Source organism: Barbus barbus, assembly GCF_936440315.1.
Source record: "Barbus barbus genome assembly, chromosome: 48".
Classification (NCBI taxonomy): domain Eukaryota; kingdom Metazoa; phylum Chordata; class Actinopteri; order Cypriniformes; family Cyprinidae; genus Barbus; species Barbus barbus.
This window is the reverse complement of record NC_136726.1, coordinates 19377316-19395169: the sequence shown is the minus strand read 5'-3', so window position 1 is coordinate 19395169 and position 17854 is coordinate 19377316. Positions and strand designations below refer to the sequence as shown.

The 17854-nt window shown below is 35.4% G+C and overlaps 2 protein-coding genes across 3 annotated transcripts; one reads left to right on the top strand and one right to left on the bottom strand.

The window, feature by feature from the left end:
* The first annotated feature begins 3 nt into the window (after window positions 1-3).
* Window positions 4-6462, top strand: sv2 (synaptic vesicle glycoprotein 2). Its single transcript, XM_079412602.1, has 13 exons — window positions 4-196; window positions 802-858; window positions 978-1139; window positions 1531-1693; window positions 1822-1943; window positions 2535-2698; window positions 2890-2970; window positions 3084-3179; window positions 3259-3347; window positions 3667-3794; window positions 3972-4067; window positions 4757-4916; window positions 5613-6462. The coding sequence occupies exons 1-13, from the start codon at window positions 133-135 to the stop codon at window positions 5794-5796; spliced, it is 1566 nt and encodes a 521-aa protein (XP_079268728.1). The 5' UTR covers window positions 4-132; the 3' UTR covers window positions 5797-6462.
* On the bottom strand, window positions 6455-17693 carry cpeb1a (cytoplasmic polyadenylation element binding protein 1a). Of its 2 annotated transcripts, XM_079412600.1 has the most exons (12): window positions 17480-17693; window positions 16932-17037; window positions 14978-15175; window positions 12789-12991; window positions 12428-12683; window positions 10906-11019; window positions 10381-10470; window positions 9167-9303; window positions 8888-9086; window positions 8010-8104; window positions 7840-7920; window positions 6455-7482 (listed from the first exon to the last, which is right to left on the bottom strand). In XM_079412600.1, exons 1-12 carry the CDS (start codon window positions 17492-17494, stop codon window positions 7372-7374), a joined length of 1605 nt encoding a protein of 534 aa, XP_079268726.1. In that variant the 5' UTR covers window positions 17495-17693; the 3' UTR covers window positions 6455-7371. The 2 variants fall into 2 exon arrangements, with proteins under 2 accessions (XP_079268726.1, XP_079268727.1); XM_079412601.1 differs by lacking the exons at window positions 16932-17037; window positions 17480-17693 and adding an exon at window positions 15249-15480.
* Between the last annotated feature and the right edge of the window lie 161 nt (window positions 17694-17854).

The window sequence follows — 17854 nt, the reverse complement described above, 5'->3', positions numbered from 1 at the left end:
GCACGTGAGAGGGGCGGGCCCTGGTGTGACGTTAACACTAATCACGCCCACCGAAGCGTTTGTTTACGGAAGTACGGGAGTGAAATGAATCATACTGTAGTTTATACTCATAGTTTCATTTGAAATATTATTATGCCTCGACGGACTCGTGAAGACACAGAACCCCTGCTTTCGTCCACTTATATCGACGAAGACGGTAAATGCATTATTATTCATCATAATAATGTAAAACGTGTTACTCGATCTCTTTCGGTTTGAAATGTTTATAATATTATTGATATTCTGATAGAGTGTTGTAGATTAGTACAAGACAAATCTGATTTAATGGTCTATATATTTGGTGAAAAAGTGTCAATATTACATTGTACTCAGAACATGTTATGCAAGAAATTTGTACACACACATAAAAAAAATTAAATTTTGTCGTAGTACCGTGGTATACATAATATGGTATATATTTATATGTAGTGGTGGCCAAAATAATTAGAAAACTAGTATTTTCAGCAGCTAAAAATGGTTTTAAGTCAGTTATTTCTACCTTTTGCTGTAGTGTGTCAGTAGGAAATCTCAGTTTACATTTCCAAACATTCATTTTGCCATTAATTGTAATAATCCAGTGAGATTTTTGTCTGACAACATTCAGTGCTCCACAGAGATCTGATCTGATCATCATCCAATCTCTCTGGAATAACATGAAGAAACAGAACAAACTGAGACAGACTAAATCCAGAACAACTTCTCCAAGATGCTTCAAGAAGTAATGTTTATAATCATTTTAATGATATATAATGTTTCCATTAGATGACCAGGAGTCCAGCAGAAAGAAACTTTCATATGAGGAGGCTGTTGAGAAAGCAGGTTAAATCATATTTATTTTACCTTTATGTATATAATGTACTAAATAATCTGTCCAGCATTTAGTTTATGTGTGTCCAGATGCAGTGGTCAGCGATCCTCATGTTTCTGTCTGTCTGCAGGGTTTGGGCTCTTCCATTGGCTGCTGTTGGTCGCCTGCGGCTGGGCGAACGCCAGCGATGCTGTGGAGATCCTGTGTGTGTCGTTCCTCCTGCCCACGGCACGCTGTGACCTCCTGCTGACCTCGGCCGACATGGGGCTCCTCACCTCCAGCATATTCCTTGGTTATTATCTATGCTGCTTTCTTTTTTATTTGATTTTCTAACCGAATATATGATTGTGTTGCATTTTAAAAACAGAAAATTAGCCATTGTGATTCATTCATGTTGAGAAAATGGTAAAAGGCAAGATTTTGCAATCTTAAACTGCCTGTCAAACAATGACCATCAAATATCAACTTCTCATTTTTAATCAAATATATAGTTAAATCAGGTCAAAAATGCAGTTTGTTCCCTATTTGGTTGCCTTATCACGTGTCTGAAAATTGCAGAGTCATGCTTTTTACAAGAAATACATAACCGACCCAGTGATTAAAACTGCTGACATAACCATGTGATTTGACTCTCATGCTGCTCAGTAAGATATACTGTGTCAAACGGCTGTTTCTTTTGACAGGGATGATGGTGGGCGGTTATGTTTGGGGGTATCTGGCTGATCGCAGAGGAAGGCGGAGTGTTCTGGTCATCTCTCTGGCAGTGAATGGCATATTTGGGGCGGTGGCCAGTTTGGCCCCGAGTTTCTGGCTCTTTTTGCTCCTGCGGTTCTTCAGTGGAGTCGGGTAACGTCATGCCAAAAGAGTTTTTACATACACTGAGACATTCTGAAGGTTTAGATAAAAAATTATACAGACAGAATCACAACTCATTTTACTAGAATCACATGAATGCATCTGTGTCTCACTCTCAGGGTCGGCGGCTCCATTCCTGTCATCTTCTCATATTTTTCTGAGTTTCAGCCACGTTTGAGGAGGGGGGCTATGATCAGTGCTCTAGCCACCTTCTGGATGGCTGGAAATATTTTAGCAGCAGGTGAAACCATCATCATCTGAGCTGAGAGAGAAGTGTCTCTAAAATACTGTCTAGAAGGCTGTACTATTCATTTCTTCCTTTTTTTTTTTGAGTTTTGTTTTACTATTGAAACATGAGCAGTAAATAACACAATCAAAACACCTAGAGCTTTACTCATATATAAATAATAATTAAATAAAAAAAACAACAACAATACATAGCCAATAATGCATATACAGTATGAATAAAAAATATAAAAGATATATAAACATAAAATAAAAAATGCATAAGATAAAAGTAAATAACCACATATGCATACATTAATAAAAACAAAAAGATGTATAAATGAACATAAAATAAAAATGCTTAAAGACAAGAATAATGTATGTATGAGAAAAAAAAAATAATGCATAAGACAAAATAATAACCATAAATGTACAATGTAAATTAAGTGCTTAAGCAAAATTCGTATTAATACATTAAAAACAAAAATAAATATAAAAATGTATAAATTATATGCCACTCTTTAGAAAAAAGGGTCTAAATAATAAGCTAATAAATAGACTGTACTCGTGCATTGTCATTTGAATACATATTTTGTGTTTTGTCCAGGTGTGGCGTGGTTAGTGATTCCCAGAACATATTTGATTGCTCATTGGGGTTGGTTGGATTTTCAGAGTTGGCGTCTTTTTGTGGTCCTCTGCTCTGTCCCCAGTCTGTCATCAGCACTTATTTTCAGACTGTTCATGCCCGAGAGCCCCAAGTTCCTCATGGAGGTGCGTACCGACTGATACTTGACTTTTTACTTTAGACTGATATAAAAGTTAAACGAAGAGGTTGTGAATTCTAGAACTTCATATGAATCTGAACAACAGTTCTAGAATTTAGTAGAATTGAGGTCTGTTACAGGCCACGTGTTTGTTAGGAATGGTGGCATATTATTTCACTATGTATTTCTCTTCCACAGGCGGGACGTGAGACAGAGGCTTTGTCTGTGTTCCAGAAGATGTTCAAACTGAACAACAGATGCACCACAAAACCATTTCCTGTATGTACCTCCTCACTGATGTTTGCTTTTAATTCTAGGCCAACCTTTCCACTTATTCATAAAGGAAACTATTATTATGACGTCAGTTGATAAAACCTAGTTTCTCTCAACAGGCTGCAGGTCTTATGATTAGATCCAAAGACGATGAGGTAAAAAACAGACCCACTAGCGGCTCAAGATGTCAGCGGCTCAGCCACCAACTCAAACAGGTTCACGGCACTCTTGACACATTATTGAGATTTTGATATCTGCTTTCTATTAATGCTAACATGAAGCGTTCTTCTACAGGTTCTCGACCCCATGAATCAGCTGTTTGATGGACCGCTGGCTTCCAGAAGTGTCGTTCTGCTGATTATATTTTTCTGCATTTCATTTGGGTACTTAAATTATACAAATGATAAAGGCAAAATATTCTGCTAATTTAAGGTGTATTATTTACTCGAGAAGTCCACTAATAATGTCAAGGTTTTTACACCCAAGTCAGTTGTAAATTAGTTTTACACACTGTTTTTTTTTTTGCTACTACATCATGAATTTAATATGTAAATGAGCTATGTTCTGATTGGCTAAACACCACAGAAGCTGTTTTTGCTACTGTACCTTTAAGATTTTAATCTGTTATAACTAGTTAACTTCATTTAAAATGCTGCAGATTATGAGTAAGTATGATTCATTGTTTTTATCGTCTCTGTGCAGGTATTATGGGTTATGGATGTGGTTTCCGGAGCTTTTTAAGAGAGCTGAGGATGGAGGGTCTCCATGTGCCAACATGTCTCGAGTCCAAAGCTCAGAAAATCAAAGCTGCTATCCAGTCCAAACTGCAGGTTAATGTTACAAAACCAGGCCAAATGAGTCTAATCATTATTTTTCTCATCAGCAAAAGCACAAAAAATATGAAATATGTTTGTTATACTATCAGGAAGTGTATTTTAGTTTGTTGTCATGATATTTAAGCAGTATTTATAATGTCTCGATTTAATGTGTTCATGTGTGTTCTCTAGTGTACATGGAGGGTTTTGTAACAGCGGCTTCAAACTTACCGGGAAACATCTTCACGATCGCTCTCATGGACAGAGTTGGCGGGAAAATCCTGCTTTGTTAGTAGTTTCCCATGTTTGAATGGCAGCTCAAAATACTTTATTACTATATTAAAATATTAATGGGGTAATTCACCCAAAAATGAAAATTCTGTCATTAATTACTCACCCTCATGTCGTTCCAAACCTGTAAGACCTTCATTAATTAGAGTTCATCTTCGGAACTCTAATTAAGATATTTTTGATGAAATCCGAGAGCTCTCTGACCCTCCCATAGACAGCAAGTACATTGTTAAAATAATCCATGTGACATCAGTGGTTCAACCATACTCTCCAAAATGGCACTTTAAGGTGACGCGGCAGAGATGAATTGTTGAATAAATTCGTTATTTTTGTTTTCTTTGCGCACAAAAAGTATTCTCGTAGCTTCGTAAAGTCACGGTTGAACCACTGATGTCACATGGATTATTTTAACGATCTCCTTGCTACGTTTTTGAGCTTTGATCATGTTAGGACCCTTGCTGTCTATGGAGGGTCAGAGAGCTCTCGGATTTCATCAAAAATATCTTAATTTGTGTTCCGAAGATGAACGAAGGTCTTACGGGTTTGGAACGACATGAGGGTGAGTAATTAATTTTCATTTTTGGGTGAACTATGCCTTTAAAAGCAACATATTAAAGAACTAATAATAAAGCGCTTTAATGATGCACTATTATAATAATGCATTTGTTTTTTTCTCTGTCTGGTAGCCGTCAGTTTGCTGGTGTCCAGCCTGAGTGTGTTTTTCATCTACGTGGTGAAGACTAAAGCTCAGAGTCTGATCGTGTCCTGCGTGTTCAGCGGCGTTTCTGTCATCTCCTGGAACGCTCTGGACGTGGTGGGAACTGAACTTTATCCCACACAACTACGGTAAACGCTTACATTCACTGGTAATGTAATATTGCTACTGATTTCACATGTAAAGAGGTCAGCCAATCATAAGAGTGGTTTAGAATATTTAAGATTTGTAATGTTTCACAAAGAAGTCTCTTCTGCTCACCAAAGCTGCATTTATTTGATAAAAAATACAGTAGAAACAACAGTATTGTTAAATATTATTACAATTTAAAATAACCATTTTGTATGTGAATATATTTTAAAATGTAGTATATTCCTGTGATGTAAAGCTGAATTTTCAGCATTATTTCTCCAGTCTTCAGTGTCACATGATCCTTCAGAAAGCATTCTAATATGCTGATTTGCTGCTCAATTATTATCATTTATTATTAGTACGCAATTATTAATAATGGTGTTGAAATCAGTTTTTGCTGCTTAATACTTTTCGAAGTCATGATACATTTTTTGTCAGGATTCTTTGATGAATAGAATGATTTCTGAAGGATCATGTGACACTGAAGACTGGAGTGCTAATGCTGAAAATTCAGCTTTGGATCACAGGAATAAATTACATTTTAAAATATATTCACATAGAAAACAGTTATTTTCAATTCTAATAATTTTTCACAATTTTATAGTATTTTTGGTCAAATAAATGCAGCTTTGGTGAGCAGAGGAATTCGGAGGATTTATAGAATGAATGTATTGATTGCAGTTTCTCTTCTGTAGCTCGTCAGCTCTAGGGGTTTTCACTGGAGTGGGTCGTGTAGCGGCCATCATGGGAAATGTTGTGTTTGGGCAGCTGGTGGACTCTAACTGTGCCGTACCTCTGCTGATGGTGTCTGCGCTCCTGCTGGCAGGAGGACTGGCGGCTCTACGACTACCTCAAACCAAACAGACTGAACTAACATGATACAAACACACACTAATTGACATCATCTGCCAATTCTGTGATTCTGGGACCAAACACTAAACCAAAGAGCTTTGACACTTTGCAGTTTTGCCTCAATGTTGCACAAGTTCACTTTGAGAAGTGGGCCCACAGACTCTATACACTTTTTTGCCATGTTTTCTGTTCTGATTGTGGGGTAAATATTTTGTGAAGTGGATTGTAATATGGTAAAATGCTGAGAATAATTCTTAATGGTAGCCTAAAATTAAATCTCAAATATTTAATAAACTGAATAATCTGTAATTTGAAGTATTTGTATAACAAAAAGTCATAAACTATATAATTTCTTGTTTTTAACAACAAAAACATTTTGTGCGGTATTATCAGTTAATTTTATACAAGTTGTGTTCCATTTTACATGAGTTAATTTTATATTATCAGTTAAATTTATAATATCCTAAATAAATAATGATGTATTATATGACTATATATTATACATAAAATAAATTACACTGTTATTGTTTATACCAATGTTGGGTAGTATATGATTTTGGATTTTATTTTGCTGATATTGAAGAATTGTAATAGTTTTATAAATGAAATCAGAGGATATTCCATTAACTTTGTTTATATTTGCATATTTACATTATTGAACCTGGAAATAAACAGAACATGCAATGTTTCAGTGCTTCAACAACTTTATTTAGTCCAATCAGAACATTTGTAAATAACCATGGCAATACTTGAAAAGCAATGAGGTAGAGACTTTGAAATTCTAAAAAGCGGCTGCAAAAGGCAACAAGGAAGAGATTATACTCTTTGGCACAGCTTCAGCGAGAAACCAGAGCGGCTAACTAAGGTTAGGAGGGTTGAACACAAAACACCAAACTTAATGCAAGGATTCCACCTCTATCTACTGAAACAAACGATTTTAAAACCACTGGCAAACGTAGTGCTAAGTTAATTAAAAAAAGTGCTACGATTTGATAAAAACTATATACAGCACAGAGGTCAGAGAACCATCCAGAGTTGCTAACGTGTGTCCGATCTGATGGATGATTGACGGCGGGGTGGTTGCTAAGCTTGTCACTTCCTGGAGCATTTCACAAGCCAAGATGCTCATCAACCATTTAATAGAGTGTTAAAAAGGTCAAAGAAAAAGGCCTCACTGGCAAAGACGCTTGAGGCAAGCAAACTTAAAAATCAGGTTCAAATGCTATGACCTAAACCAGCAGTAGAAATGCAGGTAAAACCACCTTAAAAATTAATAAAAGGAATCAAAATAATGGTCTTAAAACACTGGTAACAAAAGAGAAGCCGAAGGCACCGACTGGCATTTGCCTGCATCAGAGGGTCAAACCTGCAAGATAAACTAATAATCTGTGCATGCGAAATCTAAAACACAACTCTTAAAATCAGATCTCCATGGCGATGGCTGTCTGGTTAACTGTGCAAACGGGTCACCATCAACGAACCCTTTAGTGTGCATAGAGCCTTAATGAACAAGAACGAGAGCAGTGCAATACAACGCAGTGACATCCTTTCTCAAAACAGTGAACTCAGTCTCTTCCCCATGCCGGCCGGGGGGGAGGGGGGTTATTTGTGGTTCAGGCTCTTCTGGTTGCGCATGAGAGGCTGATGGCTGCTCAACACGTCCAGAGAGTGCCGCCAATGCCAGCATGACCGACAGTAGTATTTAAAACAGGCCTGAAGAGTTGAAAAAAACACACATGTCAGAGCAATACGACAAGAGTTTGGTTTGGTTGGTTGGTGCGGTGTACTGTGTGGAACCGATTTATTTGAAGTTTTTAACAATAAATTGCTATGAATCACGTATAGTTGGTGTATAATTGGTATGAATAATCTGTACACAATGATCACTTTTAACAGTACTGGAAAAGGCTTTTGACATGTGACACTTAAAACAACTTTTATATATATACATCCATATACACCACCACATTAATGATGCAAATAAAGCCAAATTACACCATGTGAAGAGACATAAGAATCAAACTGAAGCTGTAACGCTTGATATGAGGCTGTGCAGTGTGTGAGTCCTACCTGAGCCCTGCAGAAGAACGGCCCGGGCTGACTGTTACAAATTTGGCACATGGAGTCATCCAGATACGGGTCAATCTGGACCTACAGAGGGAACAGAAAGAGAGGGAGGGAGATACACAGGGCTGCTGATCCCACAGCATATGACATATTTGAGTTCTGCTCTTCTGTACCTTCTTGGTAAACTTGCAGGTTTTTATCTGCACAAACGCTGCAGTCACTGCTTTCAAGTAGCTCCTCTGACTTCTGAACGTCACTCTGCCAGAGCCTTGATGAACAAACACAAGACATTCACTCTATGGCTAAAAAATAGTAAGACTATATATACATATATATACTGTAAAAAAACGATTTTTTTAAATTGTAAATTAAGATTTTAAAATGGTTTTGAAAGTATTTTCCGCATTTACCAATGGCATGCACCATGTACCAAGACTGCATTTATTTAATCAAAAATACAGTAAAAACAGTAATACTGTGAAATATTATAACAATTAAAACAACTGGTTGAATATATTTTAAAATGTAATTTATTCCTGTGATGTAAAGCTGAATTTTCAGCATCATTACTATTAATGATGGTTATTATTATTATTATTATTAATGCTGAAAACATTGTTTTTGCAGCTTAATATTTTTGTGGAAACAGCAAAAAAAATTAAATAATTCAGGCTTCTTAGATGAATAGATATATTTGTATAGTGCATCACAGTTTCCATAAGAATATTATAATATCAAACTGTTTTCAACATTGATCATAATAATAAGAAACGTTTCTTGGTCAGCATATTAGAATGATTTCTGAAGGATCATGAGACACTGAAGACTGAAAATTCAGCTTTGCATTACATAAATAAATTACATTTTAAAATACAATATAGTCAAATATTTATTTATTTAGTCATTTAGCAGTCACATAAATCAAATAAATGCACAAAAGACTACTCTTAACTTTATTACTCCAATTTATTCCAATGATTCCAAACATTTGGTTGCCAGTATAAATTCTACACCTATTTGTTCAGTGTAGATGAGAGGAGAATACGCAAACCTATGGGATATTTGTGCTTGTCTGTGTCGATGCCTGCATACATGACCCCTCCGAAGAGCTCATCCATGATGTGGGCCAGACCCTCTGCATTTAACATCCCATGCAGAGCGCCCACGAACACCGTCTTACTGCGGCAGAGACGCTGTGAGGGACAGCGGATGAAATTGCTGTCTGAGATCACCCACGGGATGACCTGCACCTGCAGTACAGCGAGTGAGAGAGCGGGGTCAGAGGTCAGGGGTCAGTAACGGTGTATGTTTAGGTGCATGTTATTCTCACATCCTTGCTGTGGATCCGCCTACTGGACAGTTTGTAGTAGAACTCGAGATAATCGTCAGACTGCAGGCGGAGTTGAGTACAGGCCTGCAGGAGCGTCTTCACTGACTTCTCCCAGTCAAACAGCAGATACACATAACCTACACCAAAGCATACTGGATATGAAAACAAAGTATATGCACACGCTTATTGTTGCATTTTTCATTGCATTGCATTTACAATCTCTGAAGCATTTCTATTAATTTAATCATTTTTTGTTTATAAAAAGGACTTCTCATTTAGATTTGTGGAAATCAAAACCAGTATAAATACCACAAAGTCAACGGTTAACCAGGTAAAATAAGATTATTATAAATATAAATGTACAAATATATCAATAAATGCATCAATTAGTCAAATTTAATTTTAATAATTATAAAGCAGTCTGCATATATAAAATATTAGTTTAAATAATAAACTAATATATCTTAGTATAATCAAATTTTTTAAGTGACTTTTTATAATTTAATGATTAAATGGTTTGAAGATCATTTTATTGTCATCATGAAAGGCATTTTAAGTAGGGTTATTATTGTTATCTAAAACTATTTCTATTGAAGACATTTTAAAGTAATTTAAATTTAAATAAATTAAATTAATAATCTTTGAAATTAAATTACTTACTGGAAATAAATACAAAGTAAAACTTAATTAATACTGCAGCTGAAATAAAAACAAATTAAACCAAAAACGTAATTAAAAAAATAAATAAAAACAACAATGATAATAATAATAAAATTACAAAAGCACATAACAAAGGCTTAAATAATAACATTTTATTAAATTTATCCAAATATGAATAAAACTATAATAGTATATAAAGAATAACAAAATAACACTGATTTAAAGGTGCTAAATATTCACTGAAATATCAATAACATTATAAAAGTTATTCTTGCAGTTATATTATTATTAAACTATTATTAATTTCCCAGCAAAAAGGTATGTGACACAGATGCTGATAATCTGGAAATTTCAGTGTCTACAAAATTTCAGAAAAGTGTTGATCATGTAAAAAATGTGGAGAGCCTAGAAAGCCATGCTTCAGATCTGATACATACAGCTTTTTATGGTTAAACATCAAATATGTTTCCATGTTGGTCCTTTTTGCACTGACTCAGTATGAGATGCTGCTGAACTGTAAATGATATATGCTATAAAATGAATTTTACCGTTACCTTGCGGAGGACAGCGTGGATGTTTACCATCTTTCCCAGGCCACTCGACTTTCAATGGACCAAATACACTAAATGTGTTCAAAAGACTCGCTACAGAGAGACAGAAAAGTTATTTGTGTTCAAAAACATAATACAGAATAACAATGCACCCTTTTCACAAGACTGTGATGATGCTCACTTCAGCAAAACTTCAGCAGTAAATCCTTTTTTAAAACGTATGTACATTATGTACAACACTATACTTTGTATTATATCACCTTTCCATCAAATGACAAAAAAAGCTAGTTAACGCAAGGGTGTTTCTAAAGCAGCGCCTATGGGAGGGACAGTAAATTTGACATCGTTCTCTCTTCTGACTGCCGTTATCAGTCTCTGTCAATTTTTTCTTTTGCTATTTGAGCAAATGGGAATGCAAAAAAAATATTTGCGGTATTCTCCCATTCACTGCCCTCGAAATTTACCCAACTACGACGACTTCCGCTGCTGAGAAACCCGGAAATCTCAAATGAGTGTCAGTCATCTCACCCTCCGTGATGTCCCACGGCACTCCTCCCAGAAACACCTTACAGGAGTAAACAGGGTTTCTGTAGTGGCGTGGAGGAAGTTGTCCTTCCCAGGTGTAAGTGGCTTCATTTATGGCTGTGAGAAACAGTCAGTCATAAAATCACAAATATATTAATGACAGCTATAGACAGTGTGCAGCGTAAACACAAGGCTTTTAAGATGTGTTTTTTTAAATGTTTAACCATTTTTAAAGCCTGACAGTCAGAAATATATATATATGTAAAAATAAATGAGTAAAACATGCCGTTTGTTGACTTTTATATGGCTAAAATAAATATCAGTTTTCACTCTGTATCTCCCAATAATATGTTTTAGTGCTCTGTTGTTTTTAGTATAGGGGCAAAACATAAAATGCAATACAATACAATGATGATTAAGAGATGAATAAATAGACGTTGGATCTGATGAATCATGTCTGATACATTTTAACATGATTTCATTTTCATTTCATTTTAAAAATGATTGTGACGAGTGGGGCAGGGCCGAGAGCCGTGGGAACGGAGCGAGGCCGGTGAAGTTAATGATAATGAGCGACACCTGCGCCACTCGTCACAATTATGTATGGAGAATCAAGTAAACCTAAGTTGTTTCAGTCCAGCATGTGTTCATCTTGAAATATTACTACAATACAAAACTTATTCTTATGTTTACTACATAAAAATCTGAAGATTTCACATCAAAAAGCCAGGTGAACCACAACCTAATATAATTCATTTTCAGAGACGGACAGTAGTGAAGTATTTTTACTTATTTAAAAGTAATTATCAGAACGTTTTTCTTTAGAAAACTATATTGTACTTTTTACTGCACTACATTTCATATTAAATATCATTTAATACTTAATTAAATTAGAAATCTAGTACTTTCTTTCTTTTACTCAAGTAAAAGTAATTCAAAGATTTACTTGAGTACAAGAAAGTACTACATTTTTTATGTTTTTAAGTATTAAAGGTAAAAAAAAAACATATTTTATTTATGAAACGTACAACTTTATGCTTTGGATTTTGTAATGTAGTAAAGTAAAAGTTTTCCAAAGAAAAACACTGATAAAGTACAGATACTTTTGAAATTAAAAATACTTTACTACTGTCCACCTCTGTTTAGCTAATGCTAAAAGGCCTTTTTACTTGATGAAAAGGTATAAAATATCAGTCAGATGTCAAAAGGCATAGCAAAGTTTTGATCATGATGATAAAGTAGTCTTACATGATTAATTTGACATTGCTTATTATAAATCTGACAGTCACACTGTGAAATACTGAAAACAAGCAGCTAGCCTTCTGCATTCACACTGTGAGCATCACATTTTCATGTCAAGTTAAAAATAGTTCAATTTCCACAAGCGCATCGCAAAACACCTGCTTTTAGTTTCTCAGAGGTCCGATTAACTGTTTTTTTTATTTTAAATAAGTAACATTTTTAGTGAATAGAACAGTAATGGTACTTCCTAATTTGTTTAGCAGGGTGGCTAATGTCACTGTACCTGCAGCTTGTTTATGCAGTTTCGCCTCTCTCTCGATGCAGAACGTGGGTTTGTTCAAGCCCAATGTGTCCCAGCCGGGCCAGACGGGACCTGTGGACCAGCACCCAACCACTGACCCCTTGGCCCGAGCACTGGGAGAGTTTGTGAAGGTGTTGAGGGGATTCTGCTCTAAACGGGCATCCGTGTCCAGTTTCACACCCTCCGCCTGCAGTCCAGGCAGCAACAGGGGCAACGGAGGAGAAACTCTGTGAGAGACCTAGTAGAGACAGAACTTTACTGTAACACTGTCAGAATCTTTGAAGGCTTCCACTGCACTTCCACTTCGGGTTCTGTATCAGAGCGGAATGTTGTTGTCGCTCACCAGGTGGTCGGATCCTGACGAGATTGCACTGTTCTCGGAGTTGACGGGGCTGCTGGATCCTGAGGGCAGCAGAGAGTGAGGTTCGAGGGCCGCCATCATTCTGGACAAGCTCTCCAGAGGATCTCCAGACACAGACTCATGGGCCTGGAAAGAGTGCCGCTGACCCGAATCACCACCTTCTGTAGCACCCAAGAGATCCAGCGCTGCAGGAGAGAATCAGTGTGATTTTTATGGGATGTGCTATTTACTGACTGAGCAACTTTTTACAGTTTTAGTCTTTTGACAATTATATTGTTTAAATTTTATTTCTTAAATGGTATGTTTTAGTGAAAACAAAATAGCAAAATGTCAAAAATGTGTTTCAAAATATAACATACATACGTTCATCAAAGAATCCTGAAAATAAATGTACAACAGTTTCCATAAAAATATTAGGCAACACAACTGTTTTGAACATTGATAGTAATCAGAAATCATCATATTAGAATCATTTCAGAAGGATCATGTGACACTGAAGACTGGAGTAATGATGCTGAAAATTCAGTGCTGCATCACAGAAATAAATGACTTTTTAAAATATATTAAAATAGAAAACAGTTATTTTAAATTGTAAAAATATTTCACAATATTACAGTTTTTTTACTGTATTTCTGTTCAAATAAATGCAGCCATGATGAGCATAAGAGACTTCTTCCAAAAATAATTTTTTTTTAAACTTTACCGAGCCAAAATACAAAAAATATTTATAAAATATAAACATAAAATATGAGCATTAGCTACTTTTTACAAACTGGCCAACGTCTGGCTCAACCAGTGATTTGAGTTTGGTGACATGTTTATTATTTATACCTATCTGTCCGAAAATAATACTTTATCTCTATTCCTGTAATAAAGACTGAATGAATGAATGTGCTGGATGAGACAGCAGAAACCAGCTCGGTCTGTGTGTGTGTGTGTGTGTGTGTGTGTGTGTGTGTGTTCCTCTATTACTGGATTTGGGTCAGAACAAACCTTAGGCACATCATGGCTTTCATTTAAAACACGGATGGACACATGCATTTACGCTTGTAATCTGAGATAGTGAAGCTAAAGGGAAAGTCAAAATGAAATGCAAGCCAACGCTGATGAATACAGCATTCTGTCCTCTGTGAAAATGATTAGTCATGAGTGAGAAATCAAGATATGAGACATCGCTACAGTTCAGGCCTTACAGAATAATCCATCAACATTGTTCTGGAAGGTCTGAACAAAAAACAAAAACATTTTCTTTATCGATATTTTTATCCTGTCTTTCCATATAAAAATCCTTAAAACAATATAAATTGACGTTTTAAATACAAGACCTTCAATTACATACATATACATATGTATGTATATATAATAAATATAAAATTAACCTCAATCAGTGTTGTTAGATTTTTATATAAAAAAAACATTTTATATATATATATATATATATATATATATATATATATATATATATATATATATATATATGTGTGTGTTTGTGTGTGTTTATATACAAGAACAAAATAATAATAAATAAAAGATTATATATATATATATATATATATATAAAGTAAAATATACAGTATAAAAATATACAGTTAATATACATATTCTGTAAAACAATATACAATTTTACTATATTTCAATATATGAAACCTATATTTAAGTATAAAATCTCTATATTTTACCTATATGTTTATATATTTAAATAAACAAAAAATCATATACATTCAATAAAAATTCAATTAATGATGCACTTTACAGTAAATATAGTTATCATAAACAATATAAAAGTATGTATATTATATATATATTTTTTATAAATTTATAAATTATATAAAAAACTCATTGATTGTGCAGTGCATATAAATTAACAACATAAACAACATTCAAGACAGTCTCTGAAGTCAATTCTTATTTATATTCTTTTCAAAATTTTGCTACTCAAGTAAATGTATCTTATTTAAAGGGGTGTCTATATAGTTTATCTTATTTGTATTATAAAATGTTTTATTATTTATGTTTTTATATTCAAATTACTTATATATTTTATTAATATATTACTGTATATTCCCAGATAACACTGAGCACTGAGAAACAGTCTGAAACTAGCTTGAACAGACAGCTAGGAGCGGCCATTCGTCATTTAAGCATTACGCCCGACATACAGGTTCACTCACCGGGCATTTGGGAGCAGGGTTGGGTCGGCCGCTGGGATTCGGGGCGGCTCCAGGGCTGCTGGTTCCAGCAGGGGAAGCTCAGAGACAGCAGGCCCAGGCTGAGCTCATCAACACTGGGCACGGCAGCCAGAGGATCCTGCTGCTCTGGAGCGAACAGCATGCTGCTAACCAGCGGAGAGCAGTCTGTGCCTGAACCATCTGAGAGAGAGAGAGAGAGAGAGAGTTTCAGAGGCACAAAGACACACAACCGAACCTGGTTTCCCATACCAACCTGCTGTGGGTCCAGTGGAGGTCATCATACCGCTGTGTGTTCATCACTGACCTGTTAAACATGTGACCGGCCCGCTCAAACCTCACACACTGCTGCTAGTGCTAAAGCCATGCTCACTCCATCACACACACACTCGGTCTGCCAGAACAGCCTCACCACCTCCCGTCCCTGTGTGTGTGTGTGTGTGTGAATCACGTGTACTGTCTGTCTCTCTGGCCCGTCTCCTGTTCATGGCCTGACTCAGCAGAGAGACAGACGGAAGGGGGCAGGGCTCCAGTGATCACTATGATTCAGCTCATTTGATTTCACACACACTCGTCTCTCTCTGCTGAACCCAGGCTGTACCAGACGCACCCTAATGTCCGACTAAAGGGGCGTTCATATTCACAGTGAGGTGATGGGGTGTGTCCATAAGTATGCAACATTATTGGGACGTGTACAAAAATATGGGATGCTATGGGGGTGTGTCCAAAAGTACCATTTTTATATTAAAAATAAACAGGCCAGGTCAGAGCAGAAAATGTAATGCAGAAGTAATGTAATGCATTACTTTCCATAAAAAGTAACTAACTCAATGAGTTGCTTTTTTTTAGGGAGAAACGCAATATTGTAATGCATTACTTTCAAAAGTCACTTTCCCCAACACTGGCACCACGATAGGTGTGTCAAAAAGTATGAAACATGATGAAACATGATGTCCAGATGTATGCATTGTCAAATCTGCCGTGTTTGTTCATTGGCATTTTGCAGCCGGATTTATTTTAAACTGATCACCTGACATACCATGTGACAGAAAATCAGAAAACAAACAGCCGAATTTCAGACTTTTTTCATGTTAAACTATTATTGTGGTAAAAAAAAAAAAAAAAATCCAAAGCTTTAAGTAATTTTGAAAATACGGTTTTAGTCTTTCCACTTCAAAATTTCATGTGTTACTTGCTGTTTCTTTGTAATGATTTGTAAAATTTACTAGCAAATTCTGAGTGAAATTTGTTTTACTCGTACTTTGGACAAGCCCACATCTAAATATCCAGTAAAAGATAGTCAACATTTCTCTGACAAAACATATTCCACATATTAAAAACATATATTCTCCAAGGAAAGGTAATGTGCCCCCTTCCATATAGAGTACAATATTTTCAGTAATTATGACAAAACTGCTTGTTTTCAAACTTTTTGGGTGTTGATATATTTATATACTTTATTAAATAACTATGATTTATGTTGTGATTCCAGACATTTATGTTCTTCATTTAAAAAAAGGTATTTTTTATTTATTTAGCATTTTAGCTTATATTAAAGTCAGATTATTGTAATACATTAATAATTGATTCATTATAATATATACTAATAATTTATTAATTTAAAGGAATAGATAGATAGATAGATAGATAGATAGATAGATAGATAGATAGATAGATAGATAGATAGATAGATAGATAGATAGATAGATAGATAGATAGATAGATAGATAGATAGATAGTACCAAATGTTTTGCTCATTGTTAGTTTATTTTGACCTTAATATGACCTAACATTTTGATGAAAGATGATGAAGGAAAAACAGGCAGTGATGAACTGTTCACAATAAGGCCAGAAACATGTATTAAGCAGGTAATTACGGTCTATTTCAATGTCAGATTCACAACCTGTGTGTGTTTGTTTGTGTGTTTATGGATCTCACCTGTGATGTGTTTCCAAACGTTTTGCAGACTGGCCCCTGTGAACAGCCCAAAGGCCCTGTGAGCTCCAGGATCTTCATATGCAGCATCGCTGTGTGTTTTCTCTCTCTTTTAAAAGTAAGATATAGTACATGCACAAATAGGTGCCAGAGTTGTCATATTAGCTGAACATTTCCTTTAAGTCGACTTGCAACTAGTAAACTAAAGAGCAATATGACTAGTACTTGACTTTTTGAGAAGGCCTAGCTTGCTAGGATGTCTGTCTCCACCACATTATTACAAATAAACAAATTTGAGACAAACTATGAAACTCATTGTTAAGGGAACATTATGGTGTGTCTTAAACCTAGTGAGCTCCCTATTTAGACAGCTAAATATTTAAATTTGTATGCCTTAATGCTCTTTATCTTGTTTATTCTTTAGTAAATTGCCTTTTGTGGTTTGTCTCAAATTGTGTACATTGTGTTTGCATTATGTTCATCACACACAGCTAAGCTGAAACTGAAAGTGTGTGTAAGACCCTCTTTTACACACATAGACGGTCTCTTACCCTGTAGAAATCCATTAGAGCGGCTCAAAAAAGACGCTAACTTTGACTTTATAAAACAGTTCGGGCCGCTAAACTCAAAACAAGTGTAACGCTGCTGCTCCACCACACATCAGGACTCACACCAGAACACGGTTGTCATTATCGGATTAAACAGGTGCATGACTCCAGCACGAGCAAATCACGCGCACTGACCAAATACAATACAGTGCAGACCGGGGCTAGTTGTCACACGGGAAGTTAAATAGCCTATAAGAAAAAAAAATTAAATGAACAATGTATTAATTACAATAATGTCTGTATATCATTTTTTGATTAGAAAATGAGGAAAAAATATTTTGATACTAAAACAACGTGAATTGTATTCTTTGTTAGTAA

Bases quoted from the DNA above. Each gene is read 5' to 3' on its own strand.
- sv2 (XM_079412602.1), top strand. From the start codon at position 133: ATGCCTCGACGGACTCGTGAAGACACAGAACCCCTGCTTTCGTCCACT. The intron at 2,971-3,083 runs GTATGTACCTCC...TTCTCTCAACAG, and splicing joins GCACCACAAAACCATTTCCT to GCTGCAGGTCTTATGATTAG. The intron at 3,180-3,258 runs GTTCACGGCACT...GTTCTTCTACAG, and splicing joins TCAGCCACCAACTCAAACAG to GTTCTCGACCCCATGAATCA.
- cpeb1a (XM_079412600.1), bottom strand. The intron at 12,992-14,977 runs GTGAGTGAACCT...TCTCTCCTGCAG, and splicing joins ACCCTGCTCCCAAATGCCCG to CGCTGGATCTCTTGGGTGCT. The intron at 9,087-9,166 runs GTGAGAATAACA...GCTGTACTGCAG, and splicing joins GGCGGATCCACAGCAAGGAT to GTGCAGGTCATCCCGTGGGT.